The following is a 19,621-nucleotide window of genomic DNA, read 5'->3' as shown; positions in this document are numbered from 1 at the left end:
CATTGCACTACGTAGGTAACTCTTAAAAACTGCAAAGGCGCGGAGTGTGGATCAAAAGGGGGATAATAAAGGACGCCATATATCAGTGCGACACCGGCCTGTGCAGAAAGGATTGAGCACAGCGTAACACACATCTATGGATCATTTTATTGTTTTTTTACCCCATTATTATCCCACCTGACTATGCCTCTTATATACTCCGCCCGGCTTACATGTACCGCCACATTATAAACGTAAACACCACCAATACTCAAACAAATCTACTACCAAGCAAAATCCGCTCTCCAAAAGCGAAATGGTGTTTCCTCCCATCTGAACCCTACAGCGTCCCCAAACAGCAGTTTCCTTACACATATATGGCACCGTCATACCCGGGGGAACCCTTTTACCAATTTTTGGGGTGTGTGTCTCCAGTGGCATAAGCTGGGCACGACATATTTGCCACTGAAATGACATATCTAGGGAAAAATATCCATTTTTAATTTGCACCATCCGCAGTGCATTCATTTATGGAAAAGACCTGTGGGGTGAAATGCTCACTACACCCCTTAACAAATGCACTGAGGGGTGTAGTTTCCAAATGGGGTCACTTCTCAGGGGTTTCTTTTTATTATTTCCCATCTGAGCCTCTACAGTTGTGAACCAATACTTTGTAAATCGCCAAATTAGGCCTCAATTTGACATGGTACTCTTTCACTCCTGAGCCTGGTCGAATGTCCAGGCAAAAGATAAGTGCCCCATGTAGGGTGTTTCTAAAACCAGGAAACCCAGCATAATAATTAGAGAGCTGTCTTGTTATGGTGGCCCAAGCTAGGCACCACATATTGTCCACATATCTGTGGAAAAAAATCCCATTTTCACTCTGCAACATCGAGTTCACACTAATTTCTACAAAAAAACCTGCAGGGATAAAATGCTTACTACACCACTAGGTAAATGCATTGAGGGGTGTAGTTTCCAAAATTGGGTCACTTCTGGGGGGTTTCCACTGTTTTGGGCCCACAGGCGCCCAGAAACCAATCCAGCAACATCTGCACTCCAAATGGCGGTCCTTCACTTCTGAGCCCTGCCGTGTGCCCAAACAGCAGTTTATGACCACATATGGGGTATTGCCGTACTCGGGAGAAATTGCTTTACAAATGTTGGGTTCTTTTTTTTCCTTTATTTGTTGCGAAAATGAAAAAATTTGCGCTAAAGCTATGTCTTATTGAAGAAAAAGGATTGTTTTTATTTTCACTGCCCAATTCTAATAAATTCTATGAAACATCTGTGGGGTCAAAATGCTCACTACACCCCTAGATGAATTCCTCAAGAGGTGTAGTTTCCTAAATGGTGTCACTTTTTGGGAGTTTTCATTGTTTTTTCCCCTCAGGGGATTTGTAAATATGACATGGCCTCCGCAAACCATTCCTGCTCAATGTGATCTCCAAAAGCCAAATAGCGCTCTTTCCCTTCTAAGCCACGCCGTGTCTCCAAACAGCCGTTTATTACCACAGGTGGGGCATTGTTTTACTCGGGAGAAATTTCTTTACAAATTTTGTGGTGCTTTTTCTCCTTCAGTCCTTTTGGAAATGAGAAAAAATAAGCTAAACCTACATTTTCTTTGAAAAAATGTAGATTTTTATTTTCAGGGCCTACTTCCAATAATTTCTGCAAAAAAACTATGGGGTCAAATCGCTCACTATACCCATAGATAATTTCCTCAATGGGTGTAGTCTCCAAAATGGGGTCACTTGTGGGGGGTATCCACTGTTTTGTCTCCTCAGGGGCTTCTTAAATGTGACCTGGCCTCCGCAAACCATTCCTGCTAAATGTGATCTCCAAAAGCCAAATGGCACTCCATCCCTTCTAAGCCCTGCCGTGTGTCCAAACAGCCGTTTATTACCACATGTCGGGTATTGTTTTACTCGGGAGAAATTGCTTTACAAATTTTACGGTGCTTTTTCTCCTTCAGTTCAAATTAGCTAAATCTACATTTTCTTTGAAAAAATTTAGATTTTAATTTTCACTGCCTACTTCCAATAATTTCTGTAAAAAACCTGTGTGGTAAAAATTCTCACTGTACCCCTAGATAATTTCCTTGAGGTGTGTAGTTTCCCAGATGGGGTAACTTTTGGGGGATTTTGACTGTTTTGGCACCGCAAGAGCCCTTCAAACCTGACATGGTGCCTAAAATTTATTTAAACAAAAATATGGCCCCAAAATCCACTAGGTGTTCCTTTGCTTATGAGGCCGGTGCTTCAGTCCAGTAGCACGCTACAGCCACATGTGGGATATTTCCTAAAACTGCAGAAACTGGGCAACAAATATTGAGTTGCATTTCTTTGGTAAAACCTTCTGTGTTATAAAAAAAATTGTATTAAAAATTTATTTCTGCAAAACAATATGAAATTTGTAAATTTCACCTCTACATTGCTTTAATTCCTGTGAAATGTGTAAAGGGTTAAAACATTTTCTAAATGCGGTTTTGAATACTTTGAGGGGTGAAGTTTTTAAAATGGGGTGACTTTTTGGGGGTTTCTAATATATAAGGCCCTCAAAGCCACTTCAGAACTGAACTGGCCCCTGTAAAAATGGCCTTTTGAAATTTTCTTGAAAATGTGAGAAATTGCTGCTAAAGTTCTAAGCCCCCTGAGGAAGCACTCATGGCGAAACGCGCGTCAGGGTTTATGCGGAGGAGCGGACACCGCTAATCATCTTTTTCTGCTATCTATGGGTAAGGCTGCTGTTATATACATTACTTCTATATGCACTGTCACTTTATCTTACTCTCTCTCCCTTTGCTGACTAACATTGAATATATTTGCAAAGTATACATACTGGAGTTGGGAGCATTTCCCATTGGGAGGGTAGATTTATATTTATTTAAATAGATTATTTTTTACAACCAGCAATACCCATTTAACAGAGTTAGCTACAATTACTATTAGCTCCGCTGTTCTTACTAGAGTCTTGTCTTTGTATATTTTAACATTGTCTGTAATATCTGTTTAATAAAAAGCTAAAAGTTTTATATATTAATTGGCTTCTAATGCTCATTTTGTGTTCTCTTGTGTATGGACTATTTCATGGAGCTGCCTATATGAGATGGGGGGATGTTTATGGTATAAACGGTGCCCAGCCCCAATTACAAATGTGTGTGGAGTCTATATATTGATTCTAAAGTTCTAAGCCTTGTGATGTTATAGAAAAATAAAAGGATGTTCAAAAAACAATGCCAATCTAAAGTAGACACATGAGGGATGTTAATTAGCAACAATTTTGTGTGTTATAACTGCCTGTCTTACAAGCAGATACATTTAAATTGAGAAAAATGCTAATTTTTGCAATTTTTCGCTAAATTTTGGTGTTTTTCACAATTAAATACTGAACATATCGAGCAAATTTTGCCAGTAACTTAAAGTCCAATGTGTCACGAGAAAACAATCTCATAATCGCTTGGATAGGTGAAAGCATTCCAGAGTTATTACCACATAAAGTGACACATGTCAGATTTGAAAAATGAGGCTCGGTCAGGAAGGTCAAAAGTGGCTAAAGAGGGAAGGGGTTAAATTTCATAAAGTTTTGTTTATTGTTGATGAAAAAAAGGTTGTACGTACTATACATTAAAATGATTAGGATTTGACAAATTACCGGCTATTCCTATTGTGCTGAATTACTAGTACTGTACGATCGAGTTGGCATTTGTAATAGGTCGTAGTACATGCAATAGTTCTAATGATGTAAATGTCCACCTTATGTTTGTAAGGGTTTGGTATCAGGTATTAATCGGTGGTTTGTAAAAATGTAAACATGTACAGTAAATAGGTCTTTCAGCATTGGCAAATAGACTTAGACTGGTCTTCTGATTAATGTCTACCTTATGCTCGCAACAGTTTTTGGAGTCAGGCATTAATCGGTGGTTTGTAAAACTGTAAATAGGACTTAAGGCAAAGGCTAATAGACTGGTCTTTAGATATTCGTAGGTTGTGGGATATCTTTGCCGGCTAGATAAAATGTGCATTCTTAGGTCACGTTCAGACATGGCAGATTTTCTGCGGAATTCCGCCGCGGACCTTTTTCCTTTCGTTTAGGTAGCTTCCTAGGTAACTTAGTCCAGACATTGCTGAAAATACCAATGTCTGACTATCAAACACTGTGCTAACCAGGCATGTCATGACACAGCTAATTTTTTATTTTATTTTTCCTCCCTGTATTTCAAGAGCCATAATTTTTTTATTCCTCTGTCAACATAGCCATAAGGGCATGTTCAGATGTGATGGAATTGCTGATGAAATCTGCAGCAGACATTTATTCCATTGTTTTCTATACCTTTTTAGGTAACTTAGTTCAGATGTTGCGGAAAATAACAGTGCGGAATTTAGGCTGCGGTGCAGAATTTTCATTCCGCAGCATGCATGGCTGCCAGCGGAGAAGCAGCAGGTTTTCACTACGGATTTCAGCCTTTGCAATGCAAAGGCTGAAATCTGCGGCATGTCCGCTGTGATATCCGCAACGTCTGAATTACCTGTCAAATATGTTGCTACAGAGTCGTTGCGTAATTGGCGCGAATTTGCAGCACCATTTTTAGCGGAAAAATGTTGCCACGTCTGAACACTCCCATAGAGGGCATGTTATCTGTGGAAGAAGTTGTAGTTTCTTAATGGTATTATTTAATGTACTATATTATGTAGTGAGAAACGTTTAAACATTATTTTGTAGGGTGGAATTTGAAAAAACAAAAATGTTTTTATTTTTATGTTTTACTACTTTTATAAAATAAAAACAATTTGTTAAAAAAAAGTTTGTTTTGTGTCTACGTATTTTGAGAGACAACTTTTTTTTATCTGTCGAAGGAGTGTTGTGAGGGATTGTTATTTGCAGGGTGAGCTGTAGTGTTTATTTATACAATTTTTACATTTAAAAAAAAAAAAAAAATAAGCAATTCTGAATGTGGATTTTTGGTTTCCTGCGGCGTTTACTCTTCAGGTTAATTAATGTGATCATTTATTAGTTTGGGCTTTTACAAATGCAGCAAGGGGTTACTAGTCTATTGTACGCCTGAAGAACCCCTTTTATGGCCATACCTTAGTAAGGTACATAAACATTTTGGTAGAGGTGCAATTTAAAACTTCTGTGTCCTAATACAAAAGTCTTCTTATGTGGCAGAGGGGCCTTTGTTCCCCTCAGGCACTAAAGCTCTGATGCGATTACAACCTCTATAGCCCCTATAGCTACGCTCCAACAATGCAGACGACTAATATTCTCTCACTAAATATGCTGCATATACTGTAAATTATTTCAAAACTTCAATGTGTCTACTTTTTCTTTTTGCATATTACTGTTATGTTGTCGTGTTATCCATTTGAATAGTATTTAGGTATTCTCTGTTGTTCATCTTATTCATCTTACTTCCAATTTTTGTCTTTCAGACAAGGTGATATCACATTGCCACCATATTACCAGCCTGAAGAAGATGATGAAATGCCATTTATCTGTTCATTATCTGGTGACAATGGAATCATGGGATGCCATGAGATCCCACCACTTAGAGATCGGGGTCATCAATGTTGCTTGGACAAAGAGGACTATTATTACTACAATTCCATCCGACAGGAGTTTAATGTCAGCGGCATGTGTGTCAATTGGAATCAATACTACAATGTCTGTCGCACCAGCAACACCAATCCACATAAGGGCGCCATTAATTTTGATAACATTGGTTATGCTTGGATTGTCATATTCCAGGTGGAGTTTTGTAACTGACAATTTAATGTAACTATAATAAAATGATTTCCTATAAATAAAGTGTATAAACAACTACGACTAGGTCATCATACAATAGTTTCGACGTTGTTAAAAAAAAAGTTGTATGCTTAAATTCTTGTTCTCTGTCTTATAGGTCATTACATTAGAGGGCTGGGTAGAGATCATGTATTACGTCATGGATGCACACTCTTTCTACAACTTTATCTATTTCATTCTCCTGATTATAGTAAGTAATAAATACTTTATAAAACTAAATTTTTCCTTGTGAAATTAGTAAGAAAAAATTTGAAAAATGGAAAAGAAAAATTTGTAAGCTTGTATCACTAAAGTGGTACAGTGGGTTTTTTGTGGACTCTCTCTAGACCAAATAGCTGGATTAAAAAGAGGTTGAATGTGAAGGTCATATGTATTTTATTAACATAAAAAAAAATATTGAGCTTCTAAAATGTAGCGGCATCACTAAGCAAATTATGTCATTATGTGTCAATGTTGATATCACTTAACTAGATAGCTAAGTAACAAACGGTGCCAGTGGTGCTGAAAGCAATCCGCTTCAAATGGGAGTATGTCTAAGGACCATGCTATCTATATGTGGAATGGGCTGACTCAGCTGCTGGCACCCTAAATATTTTCCTGAATGTTCCGTCAAAGTCACCTTAAGTTGTATTTGGGTCTTTGGGTTATGAGATCACAGTGGGCTCTCGGTCTACACTAACCTTGGATCGATAAGTGTGAATCACATTCACCCCAGGAGTCATAGGCCCACAAAATTCAGGAGGCTCAAGTATCTGCCAGGTTTTTTCTGGTGCTAAGGCTGGCCCTATGCTTCATCTATCCCTTGAAGTTCAATACTTTATTTAACATAGATAAATTGGGTAAACATGATGCATCTGTGACTACTTAAAGAGGCTCTGTCACCAGATTTTGCAACCCTTATCTGCTATTGCAGCAGATAGGCGCTGCAATGTAGATTACAGTAACGTTTTTATTTTTTAAAAACGAGCATTTTTGGCCAAGTTATGACCATTTTTGTAGTTATGCAAATGAGGCTTGCAAAAATCCAAGTGGGTGTGTTTAAAAGTAAAAGTCCAAGTGGGCGTGTATTAGGTGCGTACATCGGGGCGTTTTTAATACTTTAACTAGCTGGGCGCTCTGAAGAGAAGTAACATCCTCTTCTCTTCAGAACGCCCAGCTTCTGACAGTGCAGATCTGTGACGTCACTCACAGGTCCTGCATCGTGACGGCCACATCGGCACCAGAGGCTACAGTTGATTCTGCAGCAGCATCAGCGTTTGCAGGTAAGATCGACTTACCTGCAAACGCTGATGCTGCTGCAGAATCAACTGTAGCCTCTGGTGCCGATGTGGCCGTCACGATGCAGGACCTGTGAGTGACGTCACAGATCTGCACTGTCAGAAGCTGGGCGTTCTGAAGAGAAGAGGATGTTACTTCTCTTCAGAGCGCCCAGCTAGTGAAAGTATTAAAAACGCCCCGATGTACGCACCTAATACACGCCCACTTGGACTTTTACTTTTAAACACACCCACTTGGACTTTTGCAAGCCTCATTTGCATAATTACAAAAATGGTCATAACTTGGCCAAAAATGCTTGTTTTTTAAAAATAAAAACGTTACTGTAATCTACATTGCAGCGCCTATCTGCTGCAATAGCAGATAGGGGTTGCAAAATCTGGTGACAGAGCCTCTTTAATGTACATTGCTTTTATGTATTTAATATTGAAGAGATGAAAACACTACAGAGAACTGAATGCAATATAGATCCTTTAAGTGGTGTATAAACTGCATGCCTCAACTAGCGACCAGACTTGGACTGTAAATAGCAGCAGCTATGCTATAATATCCAGCTGAGAAAATGAAATCTCTCCAAATTCACCCAAAAGGCTGTAAATGTTGTTTACTGATTCACATAAAAGATTCTTTCACATGGTACATTTTAAAACAAAAGAAATCTAAACATAGCAGTGGGTATAATGAGGAGCTTTTCCTGACCTACTGTGTTTTACTCGTGCTGTGTGTTTCTGCAGAGGCGAACATCACTATCTTGTAACTGTTTTAGTTACCTGCTATTTAGCTTCCTAACAGTTTGACTCCGCAGAGGCACCAAGCGGACCCAGACTAATGAGACCAAGAGAGGTCAAACAGCTGACACTCAGCAGAATAGCGTGGCATGTGGTTACATTGTACAAAACACTGAAATGGAGCTATAGCTGAGGTATATTGAGGTGGATGATTCTTGTCTTATAACAGAGTAAGCTTACAAATATGTTACTGCATATTGTGACAGTAACCAGTTCTCAGCTGCTGCATACAATCCTTGTAAATACAATGTAGTGCAATGGCAGATCAAAAAAGTGAAAAGTAAGGCCTTATTCACACGAACGTGTTATACGTCCGTGCTACGCGCGTGATTTTCACGCACGTCGCACAGAGCTATGTTAGTGAATGGGGCCGTTCAGACTGTCAGTGAATTTCACGCAGCGTATGTGCGCTGTGTGAAACTCATGACATGTCCTAAATTTGCCCGTGTTTCGCGCTGCACGCACCCATTGAAGTGAATGGGTGCGTGCAAATCGCGCTCGGCACACGGAAGCACTTCCGGGTGCCGCGCGTGATTCGCGCAACAGTAGTACAAACAATGAATGAAAACAGAAAACATAAAACCAGAGTGTCATCATGATGCCGGCTGCTGATGCCGGCATATGCTGATGCCACACGGACCTTTTGCGCGCATAAAACGCAGCGTTTTTTTGCACGCGTGTGAATAAGGCCTAACACAAAAATAAAATAACAAGTCTGATGGCTTTTTAAATTTTGTATTACTTATTTTAATGCTGCAACAGTCTGTGTCCTTTACTATTAGGGTATGTTCACACGCAAACTAAAAAACATTTGAAAGTACAGAGCTGTTTTCAAGGGAAAACAGCTCCTAATTTTCAGTTGTTTTTTTAAGCCACTCGCGATTTTCGCTGCGTTCATTGGCTGATTTGCTCTTTCATGCAGAATTAAAAGTCATTGTTGTCGGCAACACATCTCCCTGTGTAATCAGGGAGATGCACTGCCGACATGATGAAAACATATAGGGACGAGCGATCGTAGAAATGAGCGCTCGTCCATATACGTATCCAATCATTGCTCCGTGTGATAGTAGCAAACGAGCGCCGATCTCGTTGATCGGTGCTCGTTTACACGGCCCATGTCGGGCACTGTAATTGTACCTCTGCCTACAGTTACATATTACAGAGACGAAATGACTCTGTGTGCCATCGTACAGTGCTTTTATATGACATCATATTCTCTCCTAAAAGGAATTCTTCTAAGTGAGATTACCTCTGTAATATGGTATATAATGGATCATGCTGTGTTATTTTTTTTCACACATTTAGAAGAGAATACATCTGTAAATATGGTATGCAATGCAGTAGGGCACAATTGGCTTTCTCATGGATTCTCACAGAATATGGGAGAGAAAAAAACCTTCTGGGTGCCTCCATATAAAACCGGGGACACATATGGGTACAGTATGGACCAGTAGCAATCTATGGTTGCCATAAAAAGGCCATGTGCATTAACCCGAAATAAAATTTTGTTCAGTGGGCACAGTATACAGTTATATCGTGTCAAGATTCATGTAAATATCTCAGCAATGATAAAGATAAATGCATACAGGAATAGACAAAGGTTTTCCATGATTCAACCATGATTCAACAATTAGACCTAAATTTCAGCAATTTGCTGTAACTATTATCATTGTTTCTGAAAGAAAAGCAATTAATCTATCCCTTCCAAGGAGTTGGACGTTTTCTTTAAATCCAGGCAAATGTATTATGCGTGTTGTACACTAAGGTTCCAGTGGACTATTGTAATCCTGTTTTTCTCTTTTCTGCAGGTTGGATCGTTTTTCATGATCAATTTGTGCCTGGTTGTTATAGCCACTCAGTTTTCAGAGACCAAGCAAAGAGAACACCAGCTGATGCAGGAGCAGAGGGCTTTGTATTTATCCTCTAGCACAGTCGCTAGTTACGCCGAGCCTGGGGACTGTTACGAGGAAATCTTTCAATATGTCTGCCACATTCTTCGAAAGGCCAAGCGTCGTACAGTTGGTCTTTACACCAGCCTTCAAAGCCGAAGACAGAGTAGAATTGAGCTAAACAATGCCAAGCTGGGTATCAATGGAAAAGAACAGCACCAGTTGTGTAAGAATCTCATGGGAAAAGCAGGAGACGTTGATACACTCTTCTTGGATGCATCTTTGCAATTGAAGGAAATGCATAATTTCAAACATACAGGTTTAACAAAGTCTAGTTTTAATTTGTATAATAGAGTTGAGTTTATTATGTAGCACAACTCAATGCGATATTACAGTTTTCCATGATTTTCCTTAGCACTTGAAACACTGTAATTATAAGTTCAGCTCTGCTTCATCTATATGTGGAAAAATATGAATAGATAGCCAAAATGATTTAAAGCAGTCCTGTGACCTGATGTATATAACTTCACTTAGGCCCACCTTAGGTGACCGTAATACAGCTGCAAGAACTGTACCCTGCAGTATACTACTGAAATAAACTTAGATCACCCTAGAATCCAATTTTTCTATCAATAGTAATTTATGTATCAATAATAATTTTTAAATCCTATTTAAAGGCCTCAAAGAATATTTAGACACGAGCACACGATCATCCATAGAAAATACATCATTGTAACAAACCATTCATTATCAAAACGTTGTGGAAGATTTATTATTGTTGGTAGGCCATCTGAGAAGTGTGCCAATATTTCTCCTCCCTGCACAATGCACCAGATTCATCTATAGGGTGCACACACTGTGAATAAATCTGGTGTCAACTAAAAACAATGGGATACAGTTGCATTTTGTCACTGATCATAAATTAGTCTCGCTCTGTATGACTGAAGCCCCACCAACTTTTTCCAACACATTCAACAGTAAGATTCAGTGTTCAGTCTTTGAAAAATTCTCTAATAGGAAGGTTACACATCTGACATTACCTTGTTACATTTTCATGTAACCAATGGAGGTGTAATGATGATTGTATTTATTTAAAAAAATTAGACAAATTATAATACAGTGATTCTTGAAGTTACAATATTAATTTGTTCTGGAATGACCATTGTAAGTCAAAAATATTGTAAATTGAGACCATAAGTATATGAAAAGTAATCAGTTCTGCAGTCTCCAAAAATTCTTCCTAAAATAAGAAAAAATTAATATTAAAGATAAATAAGCAGATAACTAATCCAGATAAAGCGACTCCTCACATATACAAGTCAGAAATTGCTGCTAGAAGCTATAAATCACTGTCTATGATAAGGACAGGAGCTTCTTCAGAGTCCAGTACAGTGTACCAAAAAAAAAAAAATGGGGACACCCTTCACCTGGTCTCCAAAGGAGCAGCTCATCTTGGCACAGGTAAAGAGCAGTACAGGACATGTAATCAGTGGCGGCTTTAGTAGACCATAGGCCCTGGGCTGTTCCACAAACTTGGGCCCCCCATCCCCACCGCCGCTCTGCCGTGTCTATAGTGAACACCACCTTTTTGTGCGAGCATTGACAAATGGTTGTTATGATTCCCCTTGTCAAAGGTCTGTGTCCCTACATACTGACAGTCTTAACCATCGCTGACAGCATCACACTGTTCAGGGACACTTCCTCTTGACAATGGGAATGATATCACACAATTGTCTATTAGTTCAGGGTACACAAAGATATGAAGAATACAAGGATTTCCTACAACAGACATGTCTGGAGAGGGGACAAATTCCCTATAGATCCAGTGACTCACAAGTGATGTCTTCTCTGATGGGAGTCGTTTTCTTTTCTTCTCCTTCTGACACAGACCGTTATGGTGGCTTTTCCTGGTGAGACATCTTTGCCCATCACTTCTGCATCCATTTCCAGCCTCTATAGAAACTTATTAGAAACTTTATTACAAATTTAGACACCAAGGCCCAGAACCATACATGAAAGGGGTTGTCGGGGCATGGACCGTTTTTTATAATGATGACCTATCGATGTGCCTGGACAACCCCTTTTACTCAGACTAATAAATTTGGACCCCAGACTAGATCATAGAATGCATACAGACCCATACCTTCTAAACTATTGCAGTCCCCAGAAGGGACCCCCTAAACAAATACAGAGCCCAGTACAAGTACCCTAAATAAATACAGACCTCAGACCAAACACTAATATTGACCCCAGACCTGACTCCCTTAATACAGACCCCAGACCAGACCCCCTAAACTAATACAGACCCCTAAATAACGACCCCTAAACTAATACAGACCCTAGACCAGACCCCTAAATACAGACCCCCTAAATACAGTCCCACAGGCCTCAAACTAATACAGACCCCCTAAATACAGACCCCAGACCTGACCCCCTACACTAATAATGACCCCAGACCAGACCCATAAATACAGACCCCTAAATAAAGACCCATAAGCTAATACAGACCCTAGAACAGGCACCCCCAAATAGACCCCATGAACTAATACAGACCCCAGACCAGACCCACTAAATACAGACCCCAAACGTCAAACTAATACAAATCCCCTAAATACCGACCCCAGACCCCTTAAACTAACACAGACCCCTAAATATATAGACCCTAAACCCCTTAAACTGATACAGACCTCAGACCCCCTAAATACAGACCTCAGACCCCCTAAATACAGACCCCAGACCCCTTAAACTAATACAGACACCAAACCTCCTAAATACAGAACAGACCCCCAAAATACAGTCCCAAAACCAGGCCTCCTAAATACAGACCCCACACCAAACCCCCTAAATACAGACCCCTTAAACAAATCCATCCCCTTATACTTACATAGCAGCTCACCTCAGCCTACTCTGTGGAATTTTTCTGCTGCTCATGTGACCAGCAGGTCTCTAAACAGTAGTAAGAACTTCAGAGATGAGGTCATGTGACTTTTGCAGTACATATACGCGGCAAAAACGCGACAAAACTACATTGTACCTCGGTCCCCGGATGGCCGCCCAAAATTCCCTATGATGATTCGTCATTCCATGTAATACCGTACTGTACTGTAGAGAGGCGCTACTAGACAGCCAATCAGTACATGCACTTCATTTATACAGAGATTTCTCCAGTGAAATGCCCATGCTGATTGGCTGAATCTTCCAGCAAATCACACGTGTCGCAGACCGTCAATGTCCGTGGCATTGTATGTTGTTTGCGGTTTCACGTTTCAATGGCGCAGGTTACAATATTGTATTTTAAAAATATTGTAACCAGAGGCCATTCTATCTTGAGGGGCCACTGTACACATCAATAGAAAATCAGGTGTGTACCAATTGTACAGAACCTAATCTTAAAGAAAATCATGGCACTCTCCAATAACATAGCAACGAAGGTGACATTTTATTAACATCAAGTAAATTCCATGTACTCAGAGGTAAAGTAGGTTATTTATCAACAGTAGTGGGATTTACAGTAGTGGCAATGTTTCACACTTGTTCACAGTGTCCCAAGTGAAATAAGAGGATGAAATTATAAAGCGTTGTAGCACCTGACATACTGTACATCTATAAGGCACTCGTCAAGGAAAGATTGTGAGTGCACTTATTATTTATTTCCCGCTGCTTATATAGGGCCAAAATATTCCACAGCGATCCCCACATCCAGGGTTGGGATGAGGGAAAGGGGAGAGTAATATTGTGGGTGGGGAGGCACAATTTATAGATTGTTTTTAAAAAAAAACAAATAAATAAATAGGAATGCTAGGGATTGGTGGGGAAAGGTGCGCCAGGGGACAATTATATTATTGATTGTACATCCAACAGCTGTCATTCTGATCTTCAGTGACTGAGAGTGGGCATTAAAACAGCTTTTTACCTTCTCTTCTCACATAAATTCATGTCCATAATGGGCTCACAATTTGATTTTCCTATCTAAAACACACACACACACACTAGTGGGAGGAAACCAGAATATTTAACCCCTTCCCGACATTTGACGTACATGTACGTCATGGAAAGTACTGACTTCCCGCATCTTGCCGTACATGTACGTCAAACGTTTGGCACCGGCTCAGAAGCTGAGCCGGTCCCATCATCACCGGATCTCAGCTGTATCTTACAGCTGACATCCGACTGTAACGGCGGGGACCGAAATTAGCTTCGATCCCCGCCATTAACCCCTTAAGTGCAGCGCTCAAACGCGATCGCTGCACTTAAGGTGTTTGCAGCTCATCGGAACCCCAGTAATGAAATTGCCGGGGTTCCGGTGGCTGCAATGGCAACCGGAGGCCTAATACTGGCCTCCCGGTCTGCCTAGCACCGGAGCCGGTCAAGATCCGCCCGGCGGCGGAGCCTGATCGGCTTCCGTAGCTGCCGGCAAGATGGCGCCGGGTCAGGAGCTGATCCGGCGTCATCAGCGGTGGAAGTCAGCTGTACTGTACAGCTGACATCCACCTGTAACGGCAGGAACCGGAGCTAGCTCCGATCCCTGCCATTAACCCCTTCGATGCAGCAATCGAAAGCGATTGCTGCATCGTAGCGGTTACAAGCAGATCGCCAGCCCTGACAGGCAATCGGGACTGGCGACTGCTGTTATGGCAACAGGAGACACAATGGTCTCCTGCTCTGCCATTACGGAAGCCGATTTAGGCCCCGCCGGGAGGCGAAGCCTAAACGGCTTGCTGTCAGTGAATGACTGACAGATCTAATACATTGCACTACATAGGTAGTGCAATGTATTAGAAAAAAAAAAATCTGACCGTTGGACCTTCAAGTCCCCTAGTGGGACTTGAGAAAAAGTGTAAAAAAAGTATAAAAAAGTGTAAAAAAAAGTGCAAAAAATTAATCAAATAACACACAATCCCCCTTTTACTCTTATCAAGTCCTTTATTATTGAAAAATAATAATAAACCATATGTATTTGGTATCGCCACGACCGTAACGACCGGAGGTATCAAAATATTATATTATTTATTGCACGCGGTGAACAGCGTAAAAAAAACCCGTAAAAAACGTTACCAGAGTTTCTGTTTTTTAGTCACTTTGCCCTACAAATATTACAATAAAAAGTGATCAAAAAGTCGCACGTATCCAAAAATGGTACCTATAAAAACTATAGCTCGTCCCGCAAAAAACAAGCCCTCATACAACTCCGTCGACAAAAAAATTAAAACGTTATGGTTCTCACAACTTGGCGACAGAAAAAATACATTCTTTTTACAAAAGTAATTTTATTGTGCAAAAAGTTGTAAAACATAAAAAAGTTCTATAAATGAGGTATCGCCGGAATCGTACTGACCCGCAGAATAAAGGTAACATGTAGTTTATAATGCGTGGTGAACTCTGTATAAAAAAAAACCAAAAAAAGCTGTGCCAGAATTGCGTTTTTTGGTTTACCTGGCATCCCAAAAAATAGGATAAAAGGTGATCAAAAAGTCACATGTACCCCAAAATGGTACCAATAATAACTACAGCTCGTCCCGCAACAAACCAGCCCTCATACCGCTACGTCTATGAAAAATAAAATTAGTTATGGCTCCAATAAGTCAGGAAATAAATAAATATGCAGTTGTGCCCGAGGAGAACATTTCTTCTGTTTCAAGAGGCGATTTATCAAGGACCTAAAATTGGGGAACCAGGAAGGGAGGGCCCAATCATATCCGATGGAAGCGACGGTGCCCGTATTATACCAGGATAATACTTTCCCAGCAAAATTCCCCAAACTACAAAGGCGCGGAGTGTGGACCAAAAGGGGGATAAGAAATGACACCATTTATCAGTGCGACACCGGCCTGTGCAGAAAGGATTGCTTCACAGCGTAACACACATCTATGGATTATTTTTATTTTTTTATACCACCTGACTATGCCCCTTATATACTCCGCCCCGCTTACATGTACCCCCACATTATAAAACACCAGCAATACTCAAACAAATATAGTACCAAGCAAAATCCGCTCTCCAAAAGCCAAATGGTGCTCCCTCGGCCCTGAACCCTACAGCGTGCCCAAACAGCAGTTTCCTTCAACATATATGGCACCGTCATACCCGTGAGAACCCTTTTAACAATTTTTGTGGTGTGTGTCTCCAGCGTCATAAGCTGGGCATGACATATTTGCCACTGAATGGCATATCTAGGGAAAAATATAAATTTTTAATTTGCACCATCCGCAGCGCATTCATTTATGGAAAAGACCTGTGGGGTGAAAATGCTCACTACACCCCTTAATAAATGCCTTGAGGGGTGCAGTTCCATAATGGGGTCACTTATCAGGGGTTTCTTTTTATTATTTCACATCTGAGCCTCTGCAGTTGTGAACCAATACTTTGTAAATCGCCAAATTAGGCCTCCACTCCGCATGGTACTCTTCACTTCTGAGCCCTGTCATATGTCCAGACAAAAGATTAGGGCCACATGTAGGGTGTTTCTAAAACCGGGAAACACCGCATAATAATTAGAGAGCTGTCTTGTTATGGTGGCACAAGCCGGGCACCACATATTGGCATATCTATGGAAAAAAATCCCATTTTCACTCTGCAACATTGAGCGCACACTAATTTCTACAAAACACCTGCAGGGTTAAAATGCTTACTACACCCCTTGGTAAATGCATTGAGGGGTGTAGTTTACAAAATGGGGTCACTTCTGGGGGGTTTCCACTGTTTTGGGCCCACAGGTGCCCAGAAACCAATCCAGCAACATCTGCACTCCAAATGGCGGTCCTTCCCTTCTGAGCCCTGCCGTTTGCCCAAACAGCAGTTTATGACCACATATGGGGTATTGCCGTACTCGGGAGAAATAGCTTTACAAATGTTGGGTTCTTTTTTTCCTTTATTTGTTGAGAAAATGAAAAAATTTGCGCTAAAGCTACGTCTTATTGAAGAAAAAGGACTGTTTTTATTTTCACTGCCTAATTCTAATAAATTCTATGAAACATCTGTGGGGTCAAAATGCTCACTACACCCCTAGATGCATTCTTCAAGAGGTGTAGTTTCCTAAATGGAGTCCCTTTTTGGGCGTTTTCATTGTTTTGTCCCCTCAGGGGCTTTGCAAATGTGACCTGGCCTCCGCAAATCATTCCTGCTAAATGTGATCTCAAAAAGTCAAATAGTGCTCTTTCCCTTCTAAGCCCTGCCGTGTGTCCAAACAGCCGTTTATTACCACATGTGGGGTATTGTTTTACTCGGGAGAAATTGCTTTACAAATTTTGTGGTGCTTTTTCTCCTTTAGTCCTTCTGGAAATGAGAAAAAATTAGCTAAACCTACATTTTCTTTGAAAAAATGTAGATTATTATTTTCAGGGCCTACTTCCAATAATTTCTGCAAAAAAACTGTGGTGTCAAATCGCTCACCATACCCCTAGATAATTTCCTCAATGGGTGTTGTTTCCAAAATGGGGTCACTTGTGGGGGGTTTCCACTGTTTTGTCCCCTCAGGGGCTTTGTAAATGTAACATGGCCTCCGCAAACCATTCCTGCTAAATTTGAGTTCCAAAAGCCAAATGGCGCTCTTTCCCTTCTCAGCCTCGCCGTGTGTCCAAACAGCCGTTTATTACCACATGTGGGGTACTGTTTTACTCGGGAGAAATTTCTTTACAAATTTTATGGTGATTTTTCTCCTTTAGTCCTTGTGGAAATGAAAAAAAATTAGCTAAACCTACATTTTATTTGAAAAAATGTAGATTTTCATTTTCACAGCCTACTTGCAAAAATTTCTGCAAAAAACCTGTGGGGTCAAAATGCTCACTATACCCCTAGATAATTTCCTCAAGGGGTATAGTTTCCAAAATGGGGTCACTTGTTTGGGGTTTTCACTGTTTTGTCCCCTCAGGGGCTTTGTAAATGTGACATGGCCTCCGCAAACCATTCCTGCTAAATGTGAACTCCAAAAGCCAAATGGCGCTCTTTCCCTTCTCAGCCACGCCGTGTCTCCAAACAACCGTTTATTACCACATGTGAGGTATTGTTTTACTCGGGAGAAATTGCTTTACAAATTTTGCGGTGCTTTTTCTCCTTTAGTCCTTGTGGAAATGAGAAAAAAAATCGCTAAACCTACATTTTCTTTGAAGAAATGTTGATTTTAATTTTCACGGCCTACTTCCAATAATTTCTGTAAAAAACCTGTGCGGTGAAAATGCTCACTACACCCCTAGATAATTTCCTTGAGGTGTCTAGTTTCCCAGATGGGGTCACTTTTGGGGGATTTTGACTGTTTTGGCACCGCAAGAGCCCTTCAAACCTGACATGGTGCCTAAAATATATTCTAACAAAAATAAGGCCCCAAAATCCACTAGGTGCTCCTTTGCTTCTGAGGCCGGTGTTTCAGTCCAGTAGCACGCTACGGCCACATGTGGGATATTTCCTAAAACTGCAAAAACTGGGCAACAAATATTGAGTTGCATTTCTCTGGTAAAACCTTCTGTGTTATAAAAAAAATTGTATTAAAAATGTATTTCTGCAGAAAAATATGAAATTTGTAAATTTCACCTCTACTTTGCTTTAATTCCTGTGAAATGTTTAAAGGGTTAAGACATTTTCTAAATGCTGTTTTGAATACTTTGAGGGGTGAAGTTTTTAAAATGGGGGTGACTTTTTTGGGGTTTCTAATATATAAGGCCCTCAAAACCACTTCACAACTGAACTGGCCCCTGTAAAAATAGCCTTTTGAAATTTTCTTGAAAATGTGAGAAATTGCTGCTAAAGTTCTAAGCCTTGTGAGGTCATAGAAAAATAAAAGGATGTTCAAAAAACGATGCCAATCTAAAGTAGACATATGGGGGATGTTAATTAGCAACAATTTTGTGTATTATAACTGCCTGTCTTACAAGCAGATACATTTAAATTGAGAAAAATGCTAATTTTTGCAATTTTTCGCTAAATTTTGGTGTTTTTCACAATTAAATACTGAACATATCGAGCAAATTTTGCCAGTAACATAAAGTCCAATGTGTCACGAGAAAACAATCTCAGAATCGCTTGGATAGGTGAAAGCATTCCGGAGTTATTACCACATAAAGTGACACATGTCAGATTTGAAAAATGAGGCTCTGTCAGGAAGGTCAAAAGTGGCTAAAGAGGGAAGGGGTTAAGGGTGAACATACAAACTACATGCAGATGTTGTTCTTACTCGTTTCTGAATTTAAGAGCCCAATGCTGAAAAGCAACAGTACTAACTACTGAGACACCATGCTGCACTTGTACCTACTAAGGGCATGACCACACGTGGCGGATTTCCTCCGCAACTGTCCGCATCAATGCCGCACAGAATCTGCGTTGCAGATTCTGCTGCGGATCTGCACAAAATGTGCAGTAAATTGATGCGGACTAGCTGCTGCGGACTGCGGGAAAAGTGCTTCCCTTCTCCCTATTCAGTGCAGGATAGAGAGAAGGGACAGCACTTTCCCTAGTGAAAGTAAACGAATTTCATACTTACCGGCCGTTGTCTTGGTGACGCGTCCCTCTTTCGGCATCCAGCCCGACCTCCCTGGATGACGCGCCAGTCCATGTGACCGCTGCAGCCTGTGCTTGGCCTGTGATTGGCTGCAGCCGTCACTTAGACTGAAACGTCATCCTGGGAGGCCGGACTGGAGACAGAAGCAGGGAGTTCTCGGTAAGTATGAACTTATATTTTTTGACAGGTTGCTGTATATTGGGATCGGTAGTCACTGTCCAGGGTGCAGAAACAGTTACTGCCGATCGCTTAACTCTTTCAGCACCCTGGACAGTGACTATTTACAGACGTCTCCTAGCAACGCTCCCGTCATTACTGGAGCCCCATTGACTTCCTCAGTCTGGCTGTAGACCTAGAAATACATAGGTCCAGCCAGAATGAAGAAATGTCATGGCAAA

At 40.7% G+C, this 19,621-nt stretch overlaps 1 protein-coding gene across 2 annotated transcripts in view; it reads left to right on the top strand.

The window, feature by feature from the left end:
• The window catches only part of CACNA1I (calcium voltage-gated channel subunit alpha1 I), an 884,757-nt gene that overhangs the window by 599,800 nt on the left and 265,336 nt on the right, over nt 1-19,621 (top strand). Inside the window, exons 7-9 of one of the 2 annotated variants that reach the window (XM_075833728.1) lie at nt 5,412-5,727; nt 5,882-5,974; nt 9,656-9,962. In XM_075833728.1, coding sequence (XP_075689843.1) covers nt 5,412-5,727; nt 5,882-5,974; nt 9,656-9,962 — 716 coding nt within the window. Of the gene's footprint in view, nt 1-5,411; nt 5,728-5,881; nt 5,975-9,655; nt 10,056-19,621 lie in introns of both variants that reach the window. The other variant, XM_075833727.1, reaches the window with a different exon arrangement.

Source organism: Rhinoderma darwinii, chromosome 7 (genome assembly GCF_050947455.1).
Source record: "Rhinoderma darwinii isolate aRhiDar2 chromosome 7, aRhiDar2.hap1, whole genome shotgun sequence".
Lineage (NCBI taxonomy): Eukaryota > Metazoa > Chordata > Amphibia > Anura > Rhinodermatidae > Rhinoderma > Rhinoderma darwinii.
Note: the sequence above shows the minus strand (reverse complement) of the source record. Positions and strands in the feature narration are given on the sequence as shown.